Source organism: Oreochromis niloticus, linkage group LG19 (genome assembly GCF_001858045.2).
Source record: "Oreochromis niloticus isolate F11D_XX linkage group LG19, O_niloticus_UMD_NMBU, whole genome shotgun sequence".
NCBI classification, from domain to species: domain Eukaryota; kingdom Metazoa; phylum Chordata; class Actinopteri; order Cichliformes; family Cichlidae; genus Oreochromis; species Oreochromis niloticus.
In genome coordinates, this window is record NC_031983.2 from 3,933,529 (window position 1) to 3,950,648 (window position 17,120).

The 17,120-nt window shown below is 40.7% G+C and overlaps 1 protein-coding gene and 1 long non-coding RNA gene across 2 annotated transcripts in view; one reads left to right on the forward strand and one right to left on the reverse strand.

Annotated features, from left to right (window-relative positions):
• The window catches only part of sptbn5 (spectrin, beta, non-erythrocytic 5), a 117,958-nt gene that overhangs the window by 78,498 nt on the left and 22,340 nt on the right, over positions 1-17,120 (forward strand). Inside the window, exons 59-72 of the mRNA XM_013274982.3 lie at positions 5,071-5,217; positions 5,431-5,568; positions 5,757-5,924; positions 7,359-7,447; positions 7,651-7,837; positions 8,149-8,217; positions 8,304-8,447; positions 12,450-12,646; positions 12,740-12,944; positions 14,710-14,889; positions 14,977-15,132; positions 15,229-15,446; positions 16,493-16,682; positions 16,763-16,939. Coding sequence (XP_013130436.1) covers positions 5,071-5,217; positions 5,431-5,568; positions 5,757-5,924; positions 7,359-7,447; positions 7,651-7,837; positions 8,149-8,217; positions 8,304-8,447; positions 12,450-12,646; positions 12,740-12,944; positions 14,710-14,889; positions 14,977-15,132; positions 15,229-15,446; positions 16,493-16,682; positions 16,763-16,939 — 2,265 coding nt within the window. The remainder of the gene's footprint in view (positions 1-5,070; positions 5,218-5,430; positions 5,569-5,756; positions 5,925-7,358; positions 7,448-7,650; positions 7,838-8,148; positions 8,218-8,303; positions 8,448-12,449; positions 12,647-12,739; positions 12,945-14,709; positions 14,890-14,976; positions 15,133-15,228; positions 15,447-16,492; positions 16,683-16,762; positions 16,940-17,120) is intronic.
• Positions 2,440-4,757, reverse strand: LOC109195992 (uncharacterized). Its single transcript, XR_003215227.1, has 3 exons — positions 4,060-4,757; positions 3,633-3,915; positions 2,440-3,505 (listed from the first exon to the last, which is right to left on the reverse strand). It is a non-coding gene; the product is annotated as an uncharacterized LOC109195992 (long non-coding RNA).

A 17,120-nucleotide genomic window follows, 5' to 3' on the forward strand; every position in this document is an offset into this window, starting at 1 on the left:
AAAAAACAGTTTTATTGATTAAAAAACACTATATCGGATTCATATCGGTATCGGCAGATATTCAAATTTATGATATCGGTATCGGTATCGGACATAAAAAAGTGGTATCGTGCCATCTCTATGAAGAAGCAATTCATGGCTTCAATTTCGATTTAGCACAACAAGATTGGAGCTCGGTGTATGACGAGTCAGATGTGGACAAGGCTTATGACAATTTCCTAGATATTTTCACTATGTTGTACAATAAACATTGTCCTGTAAACGAACACAAGACAAAGAAAAAAAAGATAAAAAGTCCTTGGCTCACAAAAGGAATTATTAATGCTTGCAAAAAGAAAAACAATCTGTATAAACAGTTCATCAAAGTAAAAACAAAAGAAGTGGAACAAAGATATAAAGCATATAGAAATAAATTGACTGATATTATAAGAACGAGTAAACAACTTTATTATAGAAGAAGATTATATGAAAATAAAAACAATATAAAAGGAACTTGGGATGTGTTAAATAATTTAATTAAACAAGGATCTTCTGGAACATCATATCCTGAATATTTCATTGATGCAAATGGTGAAAATCACAACATGAGTAACATTGTTGATGGGTTTAATAAATTTTTTATAAATGTTGGCCCTGAACTAGCAGCGGACATCCCGTGTCAAAAAAATGAAAATATCAGTAATATAAAATCAAATCCCTTTTCACTGTTCCTCTCAGCTACAAATGAGCAAGAAGTAATAAATATCACATTAAAATGTAAAAGTAAGTCTTCAATGGATTATCATGACATAAATATGTGTGTAGTTAAACAGGTTATTCTGAATATTGCTAGTCCCTTAACATATGTCTGTAATTTATCATTTCAGTCCGGTTGTTTTCCAAAAAAAATGAAAATTGCGAAAGTAATACCACTATACAAAAGTAATGACAAACACAGTTTTACCAATTATAGGCCTATTTCTCTACTGCCTCAATTCTCAAAAATTTTAGAAAAACTTTTTAATTCAAGATTAGAAAAATTCCTTTAAAAAAATCAAATAATAAATGTTGGTCAGTATGGTTTCAGAACGCAAAGAACCAGTTCAATGGCGATAATTGAGGCAGTAGAAGAAATTACTAATGCACTGGATAAAAATAAATATGCAGTTGGTATTTTTGTTGATTTCAAAAAGGCCTTCGACACAATCAATCACTCAATTTTGTTGGATAAATTGGAAAGATATGGTATTCGAGGGAAAGCTGGTAACTGGTTAAAAAGTTACCTAACGGGTCGGGAACAATATGTTAGCATAGGGCATTACCATTCAGAGAAACTTGGTATACATGTGGTGTTCCCCAAGGGTCAGTGTTGGGACCAAAACTTTTCAATGCATACAGAAATGATATTTTTGATGTTTCTCAAGTACTTAAACTCATACTGTTCGCAGATGACACCAACATATTTTTCAGTAGCGATGATTATACTGATCTTGTAATGACCGTAAACAGGGAGCTAAAATTAATAAAAAAATGGATGGATATAAATAAATTATCATTAAATATAAATAAAACTAAAGCAATGTTTTTTGGTAATTTAAAATATAATATAGAATTACCAATTATCATTGAAGGTGTACCAATTGATAATGTGAGTGAAAACAAATTTTTGGGAGTCGTAATTGATAACAAAATTTCATGGAAACCCCACGTCAGACACATAAAAACCAAAATTTCAAGAAGCCTCGCAGTTTTGAACAAAGTGAAACCATACCTTGATAAAGATGCACTTTGTACTCTGTACTGTACCCTGGTTCTTCCATATTTTACATATTGTGTGGAAGTGTGGGGAAATACATATAAAAATACAACTAATCCATTAGTCACAGTACAGAAACAAGCACTGCGTATTATTCACAAGGCTGGTTATCTAGATCATACTCACAAACTCTTTCTTCAGGCAAAGTTACTTAAATTCCAGGATCTGGTTAATTACAATACATCCATAATCTTATACAAAGCCTTTAATAAACTTCTACCTGCAAATTTACAAACTATATTTGAAATTCGAGAAGGGGTTTATAATGTGAGAGGCTTCGGAGTATTCAAATTACCCAGAACTCGAACAACCCGTAAAGGTTTTTGTGTGTCTGTATGTGGTGTGAAAATCTGGAACAGTCTGAGTTTACAACTGAAACAATGCAAAAATATTCATAGATTTAAATTCCTCTACAAACAGTTGGTCTGGTCACAGTATACTCAATGATGGTTTTAGTGTGCTCTGTAATGTCTGTTCTCTTACCATTGCTGGTATGGATTCCAAAAAATAAAAAATAAAAAAATAAAAATGTGTGTGCGTATGTATGTACATATATGTACATGTGTGTGTGTAGATATATATGTATGTATGTATATGTATGTGTGTTTGTTACTATGTAATTATTGTGGTAACGCAATTTATAATTACAGTTTTTCTCGATTGCTAAAACACATTTCTTGAAACTACGCCTCATATCCGCACAACAGTAAACACAAATCCATAACATCTCACTCAATTCCCCAAACATCCTATTTCCAGGTCAAAATGAAGCTCTACACCCAAAACTATTCACTCCTGCTGAAAAACCGAACTTTGCCCTCAGACATCAAACACAAGCCCTCAAAAACACACACACTACAACAGAGTTTTGCACACTGGTACAATTAATTCAAAACAATAGTTCCAAAACAATTAGGTTGCTTATGGTTCTCCCCTTCAAAACCCTTGTCACATGATAAACACAAAAGACGCAACCAATGTATGTACAGTGGCACATTGTCATTCATGTACTATACAGTACAACACACACCAGAAACATTATCCCACCACAGCATCTTGTCTTTGGTCTGGGTCAGGCCAGAGAATCTCATCCACATCACAGGCTATATTGGCCCCAGCCAGGCAGCGGGGGTAAAATCCTCTTGCATGCCTGATCCACCCCTGGCATGCATCTACTGATATGTCTAGGCAGGCCTCTTCCATGGCCTGAAGGAGGTGAACACGGACATAAGGTTCTCGGTCATACACTTTCCACCGCCATGCCGAAAATAACTCCTCTATCGGGTTTAGAAAGGGGGAGTATGCAGGCAGAAAGATATTAGAAAACCTTGGGTTATTGGTAAACCAGTCACGAACCAGAGCAGCGCGATGGAAGCTGACGTTATCCCACACAACAACGTAGTGAGGCTGCTCTGGCTGTGCTGGTTCCCTGTAGTCCAGCTGGAACATATGTTGTCTTAAACCATCAAGAAAAGCAAGGAGAAGCATAGTGTTATAGGGTCCTAGTACGGCATGGCGGTGGAGTACCCCTCGTTGGCTGATGGCTGCGCACATAGTGACATTCCCCCCACGCTGACCAGGGACATTTACAATAGCCCGATGGCCAATTATGTTCCTCCCCCTTTTCCTTCTTTTGGTCAGGTTAAAACCTGCCTCATCCACAAAGATCATTTCATGGGGAACAGGCCGTCCTTCAATCTCAAAGATTCTCTGCAAAACACATAACACAGTAGAGTCAATCGGTACCCTGAACCAAAGTTCAAGAGTGCTGAAATGGCAGCATAAACTGCCATGCTGTGATGGTACACAATACCTTATACAGTATCAAAACTCATACCTGAACATATTCCACACGTTAGTTTTTCACTCTGTCAGAGTTTCGTTCGAAAGGGACTCGGTATGCCTGTTTCATCCGGAATTGATTCTTTCGGAGGATGCGGTCAATTGTGGAGAGGCTGATGGCATTTATGCCTCGAAAAAGATGATCATCCTCAATCACTCTCCTTTGAATCTCTTGCAGGCGGATTACATTATTTGCAATTACCATGTTTACAAGTTCCCTCTCTTGCTCCTCCGACAAAAGCCTTAACCTGCCTCCACCAGGTGGTCGTCTCTGTGTCCTACAAAAATAGAAGCACTCATTACTGTAACTGTCACACATTCATTTTACAGGAAAATAATGGAAACATACTGAAACTCAAGACACATAAATTCAGTAACTTAAACGTTACTGTACAAAGCAGTCTTACTGCAAGTACACCTACCTGTTTTCCTCCCTGAAGGTTCTGATGATGGAGGCAACAGTGAAGCGACTCAAATTTGGTTGTACTCGTTGCCCAGCCTCCCTCATAGTCATCCCATGGACAAGGACATGGTCAACTAAAGTGGCTCGAATTTCATCCGAGACTGACTGTCTTCGTGCCCTTGCTCTTCCCCTTCCTTGTCGCCGTCGTTCTCCACCTCCACCTCCTTCACCACCTCCTCCTCCTCTTTCACCACGTCCTCTTTCTCCACCACGTCCTCCTCTTTCACCACGTCCTCTTTCTCCACCACGTCCTCTTCCTTTGCATCTCTTTGGATCCATTGTTTCAAACCTGAATGAGCTGACTTTGGCCCTTTTATCTATCCATCGCAGGTTCTGATTGGTGTGTGCTAAATTTTGACTCCTAGTGTTTCCACCTGGTTAATTGTGTGCTAATTGGGCTCAAGCTATGCTGACTTAAGTTAACATTATTGCATGCTAGTGCTTTCTACATGACTACATGGTGTAAGCACTGTAAAATGTAGGGATTTGTGTGTAGAGTTTTGCAGTACCAGTTCACCAAATTTGAGTCATGTGTCAAAGCAGGGAATAGTGTTTATAGTTCAGGGAAATGGGTGAGCTTTTTGACCAATAGCGTTTATGGTTTTGAAATTTTAGTTTAGAGGCCTGGTTATAGTGTTTAAGCAATCGAGAAAAACTGTAATATATTCTGTATTCAGTTATGAAGGTTCTATTTGTTGTTTGCGAGCTGCCGTTGAGATGCTTGCATGTGCCCGGGGCTGTTGATGGGTTTGTTTGGTCTGCAACGATGGGCGTAGCTGCGGGAAGTTTATTGTTTTTTGTTGATGAGTGAGTAAAGGGGTGGGATTTAATAAGTTTTCTTCGTCCCACTCCTTTTCAGGCAAATTTTGCTTTTTGTTTTGTGCACTTTGTGTTTAATATATGTATTTTTGTTGTGCCTGAAATGAACAAATTAAAAAAATAAAAATAAAAATAAATGTGTGTTTTTCAGGTATGTGTGTGGCTGAATGAGCGTAACGCCATAGCACTGGATGAAAACTGGAGGGAACCAACCAACCTTCAGGCGAAGCTGTTAAAACATCAGAGCTTTGAAGCAGAGATCGTTGGCAACCGCTACAGGGTGGAAACCCTCACTAAGGTGGATTTTCTTTAAGTGTCTGTGTATTTCCCTGATTACAGCTCTAGCTGCAAGATGTCTTGGGCTGGACAAGTGCTGAGAAGTGTCAAAAAGATTATCCCATTAGAATTTTTTTTCTATTTAGATCTTCTCTTAGATTTTGCTAACATTCAGACGTCATTGTTTGTTTACACCATTGGGAATATAAAATGTTGCCTATTGTGTGCTTTCCAGGAAGGAGAGAAGCTGCTGTCTGAGTCTCTGTCTGCTGAAGAAAAGGTTCGACCTCGAGTCAGAGAGCTGACTGACAGCTGGGATACTCTGATCCACAACTGCAAGGAGAAGAAAACTAGACTTCAGGAGGCCTACCAGGTACTTGCACAGTCATGTTTAATGTTGCCCTTAAAACCATAACTTAATTTCAAATTAAACCTACTCAACTTTAATCCTGAACTAAATCTTCATAGAAAACGTTTAAGATTTCTTTCGTGGGGACTTGCTCATGGTCCTGGAATGGTAGGAGGTACATAAAGTTCTCTGAATGCCCTTTGTGTGTTTAGGCGTTGCAGTTCCAGCGTTCATTGGATGACATGGAGCAGTTCGTGGTGTCAGTGGAGAGGGAGCTGGCCAATGAGGACTGTGGCAGTGACCTACCCTCTGTGAACAGACTGCTGAAGGAACTGCAGGGGGTGGAAGAGGAGATGGATGGACACCGAGACCGAATCCAGGTGCAAGCGCGAGGGTGGACATACTGTTTAGTTGTTTTAAATCCTCATAATTTTGAGTTTTTAGTTTGATTTTTTTCCGGGCGATTGTGGCTCAAGAGTTGGCAGTTCGTCTTGTAATCGTAAGGTTGCTGGTCCGAGCCCCGGCTCAGACAGTCTCGGTCGTTGTGTCTTTGTGCAAGACACTTCACCCGTTGCCTACTGGTGGTGGTCAGAGGGTTGGCCCCAGTGTCCGGCAGCCTCACCTCTGTCAGTGCGCCCCAGGGTAGCTGTGGCTACAATGTAGCTTGCCATCACCAGTGTGTGAATGTGTGTGTGAATGGGTGGATGACTGAATGTAGTGTAAAGTGCTTTGAGGTCCATAAGGACTAAGTAAAGCGCTATACAAATACGGGCCATTTACCATTCCTATTTATATCTAGGGTGCACACTAGATTACTTCTATAATGATATTATAGCCGTCCTGGGTCTTTGACCCATGGTTTATGGTGTGGATTGTGTGAATCGGGTTAAAATGTTATTCTAAGTTAGGCTAGATTCTCTGATTGTTTTATGTTGGGTTTTTTTTGTAATTCTGAGTTCTCTTTAGATCATTTAGTTTCTGTTTAGTTTCTAGCTCTTAGTAAGTAAGCAAGTAAAATTTTATTTATAAAACACCTTTCAAGACAAAGATCACAAAGTGCTTCACAAAGAATTACCAAGGCAAAAGAAACAACAGACAAAAAGGTTCTTAGTGATCATAGTTTTCCCTGCCTCTGAGTCTAATCTTCTCCTGTAGTTAGTCAGTCTTGTCTCTGTGTTTATTCCTGTCTCCCCAGTCGCTGCGTCAGACTCACGTGTCTTGAGTTTCTGTCCGTGGGTTTCCTGTTTTATTTGGTAGTCCTGTGTCCTGTGTCTAGTATATTCAGTTTTGCTTCCTCCCTGTCCCATTATGCCAGTTAGGTTCCAGCTATGTTTCCCATCCCTTGTGTATTTAGTCCCCTGTTGTCCTCTGCCTGTTGTTGCTTCGTCCCACATTGCTGGGTGTCTCTCCCATGGTCCTCGTTTCGCCTAGTGGTTCTAGTCAGCTCCTGATTCCTAGTTTCTCTGTTCCTAGTTTCCTAGCTTCTTAGTTCTTTGTTTCCAGCTTTAAGTTATGTTTATTTATATCCATGTCTCAGTGTTTACAGCAAAATAAAGATGCCTCTTTTAGTTCATCCCCTTCGTGTTTTAGTCCTGCATTAGGGTCTGGCTCCTGTCAGACCTACTTCACAACAAACATTATTGTGAAATTTATAAGAAAACTGCACCATCATGCTATATTGTTGGGAACCATGTGCTCAGCAGTGTCTGGAGGTATAGACTGAAGGGAAAAGAGCATTGTAGATTCACAAAAGTATGATAAATGTCGGTTTGCTTATATGAAGTATATGTAAATGTATACATTTTGTATATCAGGGTCTGGTGGACACAGCAAAGAACTTCCACTCTCAGGGTAACTTCCTGGCTGAGGAGATTCAGACCAGAGTGGCACACACCATCAACAGGTCTGTAAACAGTAGATCGTGTGCGCTATGAAGAAATCTGATTGTATACATAATGTAGCCGACTTCTTCAAGTCTCTTTATACCCTTGGAAGAGGTTGATGCTCTTCCAAGGGTATAACAACTATTATACAAATTAAAATATCACAAAATGAGAAAGAAATGTTTGAGATGTATTTCACCGGTGTTGCTCTTTACTCTGACAGGTACAACAGTCTGGCGCAGCCCCTGCAGAGACGTAAGGAGAACTTGGAGGCCTGGCAAGTCCTGTTCCAGTTCTACAGAAATGTGGAGGAGGAAATGGCCTGGCTGAATGACAGACTGCCCTCCATCACTGCCAAAGACTTGGGCAGCTCCCTCAGCAGTAGCCAGCAGCTGCTCCAGAAGCACCAGGTGACTACTTGCAGAGCTTACTGACAGTGGGGAAAGAAGAAAACATCACATCTAGATCAATTAATATTCAGGCTTTTCTATGCACATTATTACAGACATCAGTATTTTAATAGGACATTTATAACCTCCTGGACTTTACTTGTAGCTCCAAATTGCAATTGTTTTTATAATTAAGGACATCTTTGATTAATTGTTTACTGGTCTGGTCATAGGTTATTAAATAGCATCTACATGGTTCTAATTTTTCCAGGTTTTGGGTTACTTTTGTTGTGTTAATTGAAATAATTAATTTGCAAATGATTTTTTTAAAGACCCTGATGCAGGAGATCTCTGGACGCATGCCACTGGTCCAAGCAGTTCAGGAGGCGGGGCGTAGTCTGGTAAGGATCTCTTCGATTTTGGCATTGTTACAGCTGGAATGTTTAAGAAATGATCTGGGAACCTTATGTGTTCTTGACCCTCTCAGGTTAGGGGTCGACACTTTGCATCTCACGATATCCGGGAGCGTCTGGAGGACTTAAAGAGTCTGCATGAGAAACTGATGGTAGAGGGTGAGGAGAAAGTGAAACTACTGCAGGAGGCAGTCAGCATACATGCCTTCCTCACAGAGGTAACAGACACATGACATAAAACTGAGATTTAATGTATAAAGGTCCCCCTTTTTAGATATATTATAAAAATATCTGAAAAATAAGTTTTTTTGCAAAGGTCCATAAAGGAGCAACTTAATCAAGGTGTCAAGTCAAGTATCATAAACCCCAGACTATAATCACTCACATCCTCAGACCCTGCTGCAACATTACTGGCTGTGACTCAATCAACATGCTATGCTGCTCTCGTTCAAAAAATACAAGTGGCGCCTTCAATAATGCACAAACGCTGAATTGAATGCAGTTTCTAGGGATGGGTTTAAAAAATCAATTTCCCTGATTCAAATCAATTTTACTTTGAATAAATGCCATTTTGATTCATTTAATTCAATTCAATTTTATTTATACAGCACCAAATCACAACAACAGTCACCACAAGGTGCTTTATATTGCAAGGTAGACCATACAATAATACATACAAACAAAAACCCAACAGTCATATGACCCCCTATTAGCAAGCATAACTCCCTTTTAATCCACCCACTGTTATCATCTTCAATGCCCTGTACCAACATAGAGCAGAGCAGCTATCTGAACGCTACTCCAACAGAGGTTGATTATCTTGTTAATAATTTTACCTCCTCACTACGTACGACTCTGGATACTGTAGCTCCTGTGAAAACTAAGGCCTCAAATCCAAAGTCCCTGACTCCGTGGTATAATTCTCAAACACGTAGCCTAAAGCAGATAACTCGTAAGCTGGAGAGGAAATGGCGTGTCACAAATTTAGAGGATCATCATTTAGCCTGGAGAAATAGTTTGCTGCTTTATAAGAAAGCCCTCCGCAAAGCCAGAACATCTTACTATTCGTCACTGATTGAAGAAAATAAGAACAACCCCAGGTTTCTCTTCAGCACTGTAGCCAGGCTGACAAAAAGTCAGAGCTCTACTGAGCCAACAATCCCTTTAACGTTAACTAGTAATGACTTCATGAACTTCTTCACAAATAAAATTTTTATCATTAGAGAAAAAATTACCAATAATCATCCCACAGATGTAACATTATCTACAGCTACTTTTAGTACCATCGATGTTAAGTTAGACTCTTTTTCTCCAATTGATCTTTCTGAGTTAACTTCAATAATTAATTCCTCCAAACCATCAACGTGTCTTTTAGACCCCATTCCTACAAAACTGCTCAAAGAAGTCCTGCCATTAATTAATGCTTCAATCTTAAATATGATCAACCTATCTCTAATAATCGGCTATGTACCACAGGCCTTCAAGGTGGCTGTAGTTAAACCTTTACTTAAAAAGCCATCTCTAGACCCAACTGTCTTAGCTAATTATAGGCCAATCTCCAACCTTCCTTTCATATCAAAAATCCTTGAAAGAGTAGTTGTCAAACAGCTAACAGATCATCTGCAGAGGAATGGCTTATTTGAAGCGTTTCAGTCAGGTTTCAGAGCTCATCACAGCACAGAAACAGCTTTAGTGAAGGTTACAAATGATCTTCTTATGGCCTCTGACAGTGGACTCATCTCTGTGCTTGTCCTGCTAGACCTCAGTGCTGCATTCGATACTGTTGACCATAATATCCTATTAGAGCGATTAGAACATGCTGTAGGTATTACAGGTACTGCACTGCAGTGGTTTGTATCATATCTATCTAATAGACTCCAATTTGTACATGTAAATGGAGAGTCCTCTTCAGACACTAAGGTCAATTATGGTGTTCCACAGGGTTCAGTGCTAGGACCAATTCTATTTACATTATACATGCTTCCCTTAGGCAGCATCATTAGAAGACATAGCATAAATTTTCACTGCTATGCAGATGACACGCAGCTCTATCTATCCATGAAGCCAGGTATCACAGACCAATTAGTTAAACTGCAGGAATGTCTTAAAGACATAAAGACCTGGATGGCCGCTAACTTTCTGCTTCTTAATTCAGATAAAACTGAGGTTATTGTACTCGGCCCTGAAAATCTTAGAAATATGGTATCTAAGCAGATTCTTACTCTGGATGGCATTACCTTGGCCTCCAGTAACACTGTGAGAAACCTTGGAGTCATTTTTGACCAGGACATGTCCTTCAACGCACATATTAAACAAATATGTAAGACTGCTTTCTTCCATTTGCGCAACATCTCTAAAATTAGAAATATCCTGTCTCAGAGTGATGCTGAAAAACTAGTTCATGCATTTATTACTTCCAGGCTGGACTACTGTAATTCTTTATTATCAGGATGTCCTAAAAACTCGCTGAAAAGCCTTCAGCTAATCCAAAATGCTGCAGCAAGGGTACTGACAGGGACTAGAAAGAGAGAGCATATTTCTCCTGTTTTGGCTTCCCTTCATTGGCTTCCTGTTAAATCCAGAATTGAATTCAAAATCCTGCTCCTCACATACAAGGTCTTAAATAATCAGGCCCCATCTTATCTTAATGACCTTGTAGTACCATATCACCCTATTAGAGCACTTCGCTCTCGCTCTGCAGGCCTACTTGTTGTTCCTAGAGTATTTAAAAGTAGAATGGGAGGCAGAGCCTTCAGTTTTCAGGCCCCTCTTCTGTGGAACCAACTTCCAGTTTGGATTCGGGAGACAGACACTATCTCTACTTTCAAGATTAGGCTTAAAACTTTCCTTTTTGCTAAAGCATATAGTTAGGGCTGGACCAGGTGACCCTGAATCCTCCCTTAGTTATGCTGCAATAGACGTAGGCTGCCGGGGATTCCCATGATGCATTGAGTTTTTCCCTTCCAGTCACCTTTCTCACTCACTATGTGCTAATAGACCACTCTGCATCGAATCATATCTGTTATTAATCTCTGTCTCTCTTCCACAGCATGTCTTTCATCCTGTTTTCCTTCTTTCACCCCAACCGGTCGCAGCAGATGGCCGCCCCTCCCTGAGCCTGGTTCTGCCGGAGGTTTCTTCCTGTTAAAAGGGAGTTTTTCCTTCCCACTGTCGCCAAAGTGCTTGCTCATAGGGGGTCATATGATTGTTGGGTTTTTCTCTGTATTTATTATTGTGCTATCTACTGTACAATATAAAGCGCCTTGAGGCGACTTTTGTTGTGATTTGGCGCTATATAAATAAAATTGAATTGAATTGAATTGAATTGAATTGGAAGAAACCTCCGGCAGAACCAGGCTCAGGGAGGGGCGGGGCCATCTGCCGCGACTGCTTAAATCCTGAATTGATTTTTAAATATAAATGTATTTTGCCAGAAATACATTTAAGAATATAGTTCTGACTGTCTGAGTCAAAATTGAATCAAATCAGAACCTTGTGAATCAGAATCAAATCCATTATAGAAATCAGTGACGATACCCAGCCCTACGTATAACCACTCATTACTAGCACCACTGTAGCTGACTGTATATAAAAGATGTAAGTCATAAAAATGTACAAATTACCCTCTGAACATGTCACTAGTCTATCACAGGAAGAGACAGAACAGCAGGTACTCTCACGGTCAATTTAGAATCAACAACTAATCTAACAAGCCTTTTTTGGACTGTTGGACTGGTTCAATTCAATTCAATTCAATTTTATTTATATAGCGCCAAATCACAACAGAAGTCGCCTCAAGGCGCTTTATATTGTACAGTAGATTCTACAATAATACATACAAAGAAAAACCCAACAATCATATGACCCCCTATGAGCAAGCACTTTGGCGACAGTGGGAAGGAAAAACTCCCTTTTAACAGGAAGAAACCTCCGGCAGAACCAGGCTCAGGGAGGGGCGGCCATCTGCTGCGACCGGTTGGGGTGAGAGAAGGAAAACAGGATAAAGACATGCTGTGGAAGAGAGACAGAGATTAATAACAGATATGATTCGATGCAGAGAGGTCTATTAACACATAGTGAGTGAGAAAGGTGACAAATGACATTATTTTATGTTATTTATATAATCATAACAAAAAAAACCTGCACAAGAAAAAGAAGAAATTATGAAACAAAAAAACTTTAGCTGTTATTCACATGTGCCTATTTTTGTGTGTTTGAAGGTTTCAGAGCTCCAACTGTGGTTAGAGGAGCAGCAGGTGGGTTTAGAGTCTCGAGACTGCGGGAGGAGTGAGGAGGTGACGGAAGCTATGCTGAGGAAATTGGACTCTGTGGTTGTAGAACTGGACAACCAGAGGAGGACAGTGGAGAAACTGCAGGAGAATGGTGCATCGCTGCAACACCTTAGACACCCCAAGAGGTAAACCGGTGTGTAGTATGATGCAGTATCATCATTCTGCTTGTTTTTTTAACATTTTGAAACTAAAAAGAAAATAATGTTTCTGTTTTTCAGCCAACTGGTCAGTGATTCTCTCCCAGCTGTCGTTGAACGTTTTGAGACACTCCTCAGACTTTCTGCATCCCGTCGTGCCGCTCTGGAAGATCAGCTCCGTCTCTATGTGTATGAGAGAGAGGCTAAAGAACTCCAAACATGGCTGACCTCCAAGAGAACGATGGTAGAGTCCACTGATTGTGGACAAGATCTGGAGGATGTGGAGGTGAGTCATGTAGAAAAATAATCATGGGTTTCTTGTGCTTCATAGTTTTTACAAAAGTAGAATGGGAGGTAGAGCTGTCAGCTATCAATTGCTGCTCCTGTGAAACTAGCTCCCAGTTTGGGTTGTAAGATTAGGTTTCCAACTTTCTTTTTGATGATGCTTATAGTCAGGGCTGGATCAGTTGATCCTAAACCTGCTCTTTGTTATAAGCTCAGTCTGCTGGGTGACTTCCCATCATGCACTGAGAATTTGTTCTGTACTCACTTATTTTCACTCCTCATGTGTTTACACACCACTACTGCATGTCATTAGCTTTTCTCTTTCCCTTCACCTACTAACCAGTCATGGCAGCTGGTTGGCCTTTTTCTGCTGGAAGTCTCTTCCTGTGAAAAGAGAGTTTGTCATTCCCACTCTTGCAAAGTGATGCTGTTAGGGGATCATCTTAAAATGACTGTTGCTGTGAACTGGTGTTAAATAAATAACTAGCCTGTGTTAGTGTGCCATAGATATATTCAGGCTTGCCTCAATGCACAGCTTGGGTTTAGGAATTAGTGTCCAGGAATAAGTCTGGACTCTGTACCACTGTAGAGTTTCCCTTAGTGAGAGGTAGAGGGCAGGGGTGGGTATACTTTTTATAGATATTGATAGGCCAAGCGGATTTTGGCTTTGGCAGTAGCTGAACCAAAAACTTGGGTTTGGAAAGAGTTTGGTGAGCCCATGGAACAAGACTTGACCTGCCTTAGTTGGCCTCTCTTACCCAGGCAATTCCAGCAAAACATCAGGTGATTCTGGATGAACATGCAGCCCTCTCCTGGACTGCGTCTGCCCAGCTGAAGTTAAGCTCCAGTAATGCTCAGGTTGTCAGGAAATAAACAGCTTATCTGATTTTTCTGAATACAGCTGTTTTTTCCAAATATGTCCCCAAGATCCTCGAGGGGTACTAGGTGTTAAACCTCTGATGCTCTGCTGAGTAAAATGCAGGTGGGTGAAATGCCAAGAGTTGGACTGTGGGGCATCTGTATGATGTCTGCAATTTTCATTTGTGTAGAAATCCATAAAATCATTGCTAGTTAACGTTAAATGAGTACAACAGAACTCTCTTTGTCACTCTGGCTACAGTGCGGAAACCTGGGGTTGTTCCTGTTTTCTTCAATCAGTGATAAATATTAGCTTTATGGAAGGCATTTTGTGGGGGAAACCACTAATGGGAAAACCATTATTGGATTTTTTTGTATTTGAATTTTTGTTTTCTTTTTTCATGATTTCTTTTTTATGTATTTTCAGAGTATAGAGAGTAGGCAGGTAAGCAGGGAGTGATTCGGGGAGAGGGGTAATGTGACACAGAGAAAGGTCTGTGGTAGATTCAAACCCAGATGAGCTATAACAGCAACTATTAGACTAGTTTTTCTAACTGTAGAATCAGTGATGGGGCTTTAAAAAATCTGTTCATCTGTTTATCCAGTTCAGGGTAGCAGGAATTTTGTTCAAACTTATGTGAAAAAAAGAGGCTCCAAGTTATATTTGTTGCATTTGTTTGGGTTTAGTTTCATATTTATTTATTGTAGCATATCAGTTTTTGGCTTGAAAAAATCTTAAAAAGGAAGACACTTTACTGGCACATAAATAGAGAAAATGGTCAGTTTGTAGTAAATATTAAACCAATGTTCTTCCAGGGGGTATATCCTCTGAAACTCTTAGGTCTCAAACTGCTAATATCTCCCTCTTTATCTGTTTTTAGCTTATTCTCTCTTCTCTCCATCTATAGGTCCTTCAGAAGAAGCTGGAGGTTCTGGTTTCAGAAGTTTCTGGTTTGGGTCGCAGCCGACTGACCTCAGTACAACAGCTTGGCCGAGGGCTGCAACAAGACGATCAGGCTCGCAGGAGGGATGATGCACTCAGCAGGCTGTGGGATGAGCTCAACAGTAGCATCAGGACCAGAGAACAGGTATAGATCTGATAGATCAAGGTACCTTTGGATGAGTTGATCTGGGTTAGAGGTTGTGAGAATGATGGTCTGTCCTGTGTCCTTCAGAATCTGCAGGCAGCAAGGGAGATTCATCAGTTTAACCATGATGTGGAAGAACTGAAGGGCTGGATGGCTGAGAAGGAAGCAGTACTGGACTCAGAGGACCTGGGCCATGACCTGCATTCCATCCAGACTCTGTTGAGTCAACATGAAGCATTGGAGGTAGGAAATGTCCACCAAACACTGCATCACAGCTAAGTGGTGGATGCATGACAGCTGAATGAATGTTCCTGCCTTGTTGTCTGTGTTTTCCATCAGAGGGACCTGGTTCGGATCTCTGAGGAAGTAACCAGGAGTAGAGAAGTAGGTCGCACTCTGAGCAAATCCCAGCCTCAGGCCAGGTCCTCTGTGACTCAGCGGCTGGAGGACCTAGTGGCCTGCTGGACCAGCATCCAGGACAAAGCCTCCATACGGCGGGCCAGACTGGGCCAGGCAGAAGATGTGCAGAAATACATTTCCCAGTGGACTGAACTCATGTAGGTTCTGTCAATGTAAAAAAATGTATTCACACACTACCCAAAATTCAAAAATACTCCAAATAGTATTAAGTGATTATTAAGATTAGCATTATTTTTTTTTATATAGATTGAATCAGAACCAGCATTGCACTAGTTTAGACAGTTTATATTCAAAACAGGTGTTGTGGAAGTTTTCCTTTAAATAAAGCCTGCAGGCAAGCGGTGAGCGGTAGCTAACATTCTTTAATCACAAACAAAGAACAGAAAACCAAGCTTGGTGGAGAGCTTGCATGATTGCGGGGCAGACGGTCAGCAGAGTCTCCCTGAGCCTAGCATGGCTCTCAGTTAAATACCTTCTTCAGGAACAAAAGGCAGTACACAGCTGTTTCACACCTTAAGGTTCACACTCCCTTGCTACCTCCCAGAGTCATGGAAGAGACAAAAGACTCTTCCTGTGGAGTTGTCTGCTTCCCCCCAACTTCCTTACCAGACCCCCACTGTCTAACTGTATGAGTGTGAGACATGCTAAAATCCAGTGGCCCCAAGGCATTATACAATAAAATAATGTGATTAATACATAAATAAAAGAAATTCCTATACACAGGTCATCAACCCCCAAAGTATTTGTGTATCAGCCTGCTCTCAAACCAGAGATCTTTCATCTGTTAGCCAAATGTGTAAATCACTACACTGTTGTGGCGTCCAGTTGGTAAATGTCATTTACATTGGATTAAGCTGCTTTAGTATTTATCTGCAAGGGACTTTACACCCCAGCTCTTCCTTTCATGTAATGTTTGATGACATCATTTTCATATCAGTTGTTGTCACCTGCTCTATTCTGGAGTCATGCGCCTGCTTTTCCCACCTCCACTTTTCCATGTACTTTTCCAGATATAAGTGAAAATCAAAATAACAACCTTCTTTTGACCACAGTGGTCTATAGTAAACCAAAGTATGGTTTTATAGAGTTGTGAACTAAATCTTTGTGTTCTTACCAGCAGTTTACCAGCTTTCTCTTTCATAGAAGGAGTATTTTAAAGATCACACACTGTCTTGTGTTCCAGGGCTTGGCTGAAGGAGATGCTGTCTCTGGTGAGAGGGGAGCCTCAGAGTAGTGAGGGAAGCGACCTGGAACAGCTCATTAAAAAGCATGATGAGTATCGCGTCCAGATTGACAGACAACTAATCAAATCGACGGCCATCAAACAGAAAGGAAGTCGTCTGATTGAGGATGGAAACTTCATGTCTGAGAAGGTAGTTTGGCACATCAAACATCAACAACATTAGAAATGCCTCCAAATGGCTGATATCCCACTGTATATTCCTCCTCTCAGGTGGAGCAGCGTATCTGTGAGCTGGAGGAGCTGGAGATGCGGGTGGAGAAGGTTTGGGAGGAAACCAGGCTGCTGTATCAGGAGGATCTGGAGATTGTCCTTCTACAGAGAGAGCTGGAGCAGGCTGAGCGCTGGCTGAACTCCTATGAAAGCACTCTGATGGCTGAGGAATACGGGGTATGCTAATGCTGAGGATTGGACAGAAAAGTGAAATGGACAGATGTCTCTATGGGTCATGCACACTTTTCACTTTTCAACTCTTTTGTAGCGATTCAGGGAAACTGTTGCCCTGTATCAGGGTATAATTTTGCATTTAGTGTGTTAGTAATGCAGATAAATGCAGAGGTAGGAGGAAAAA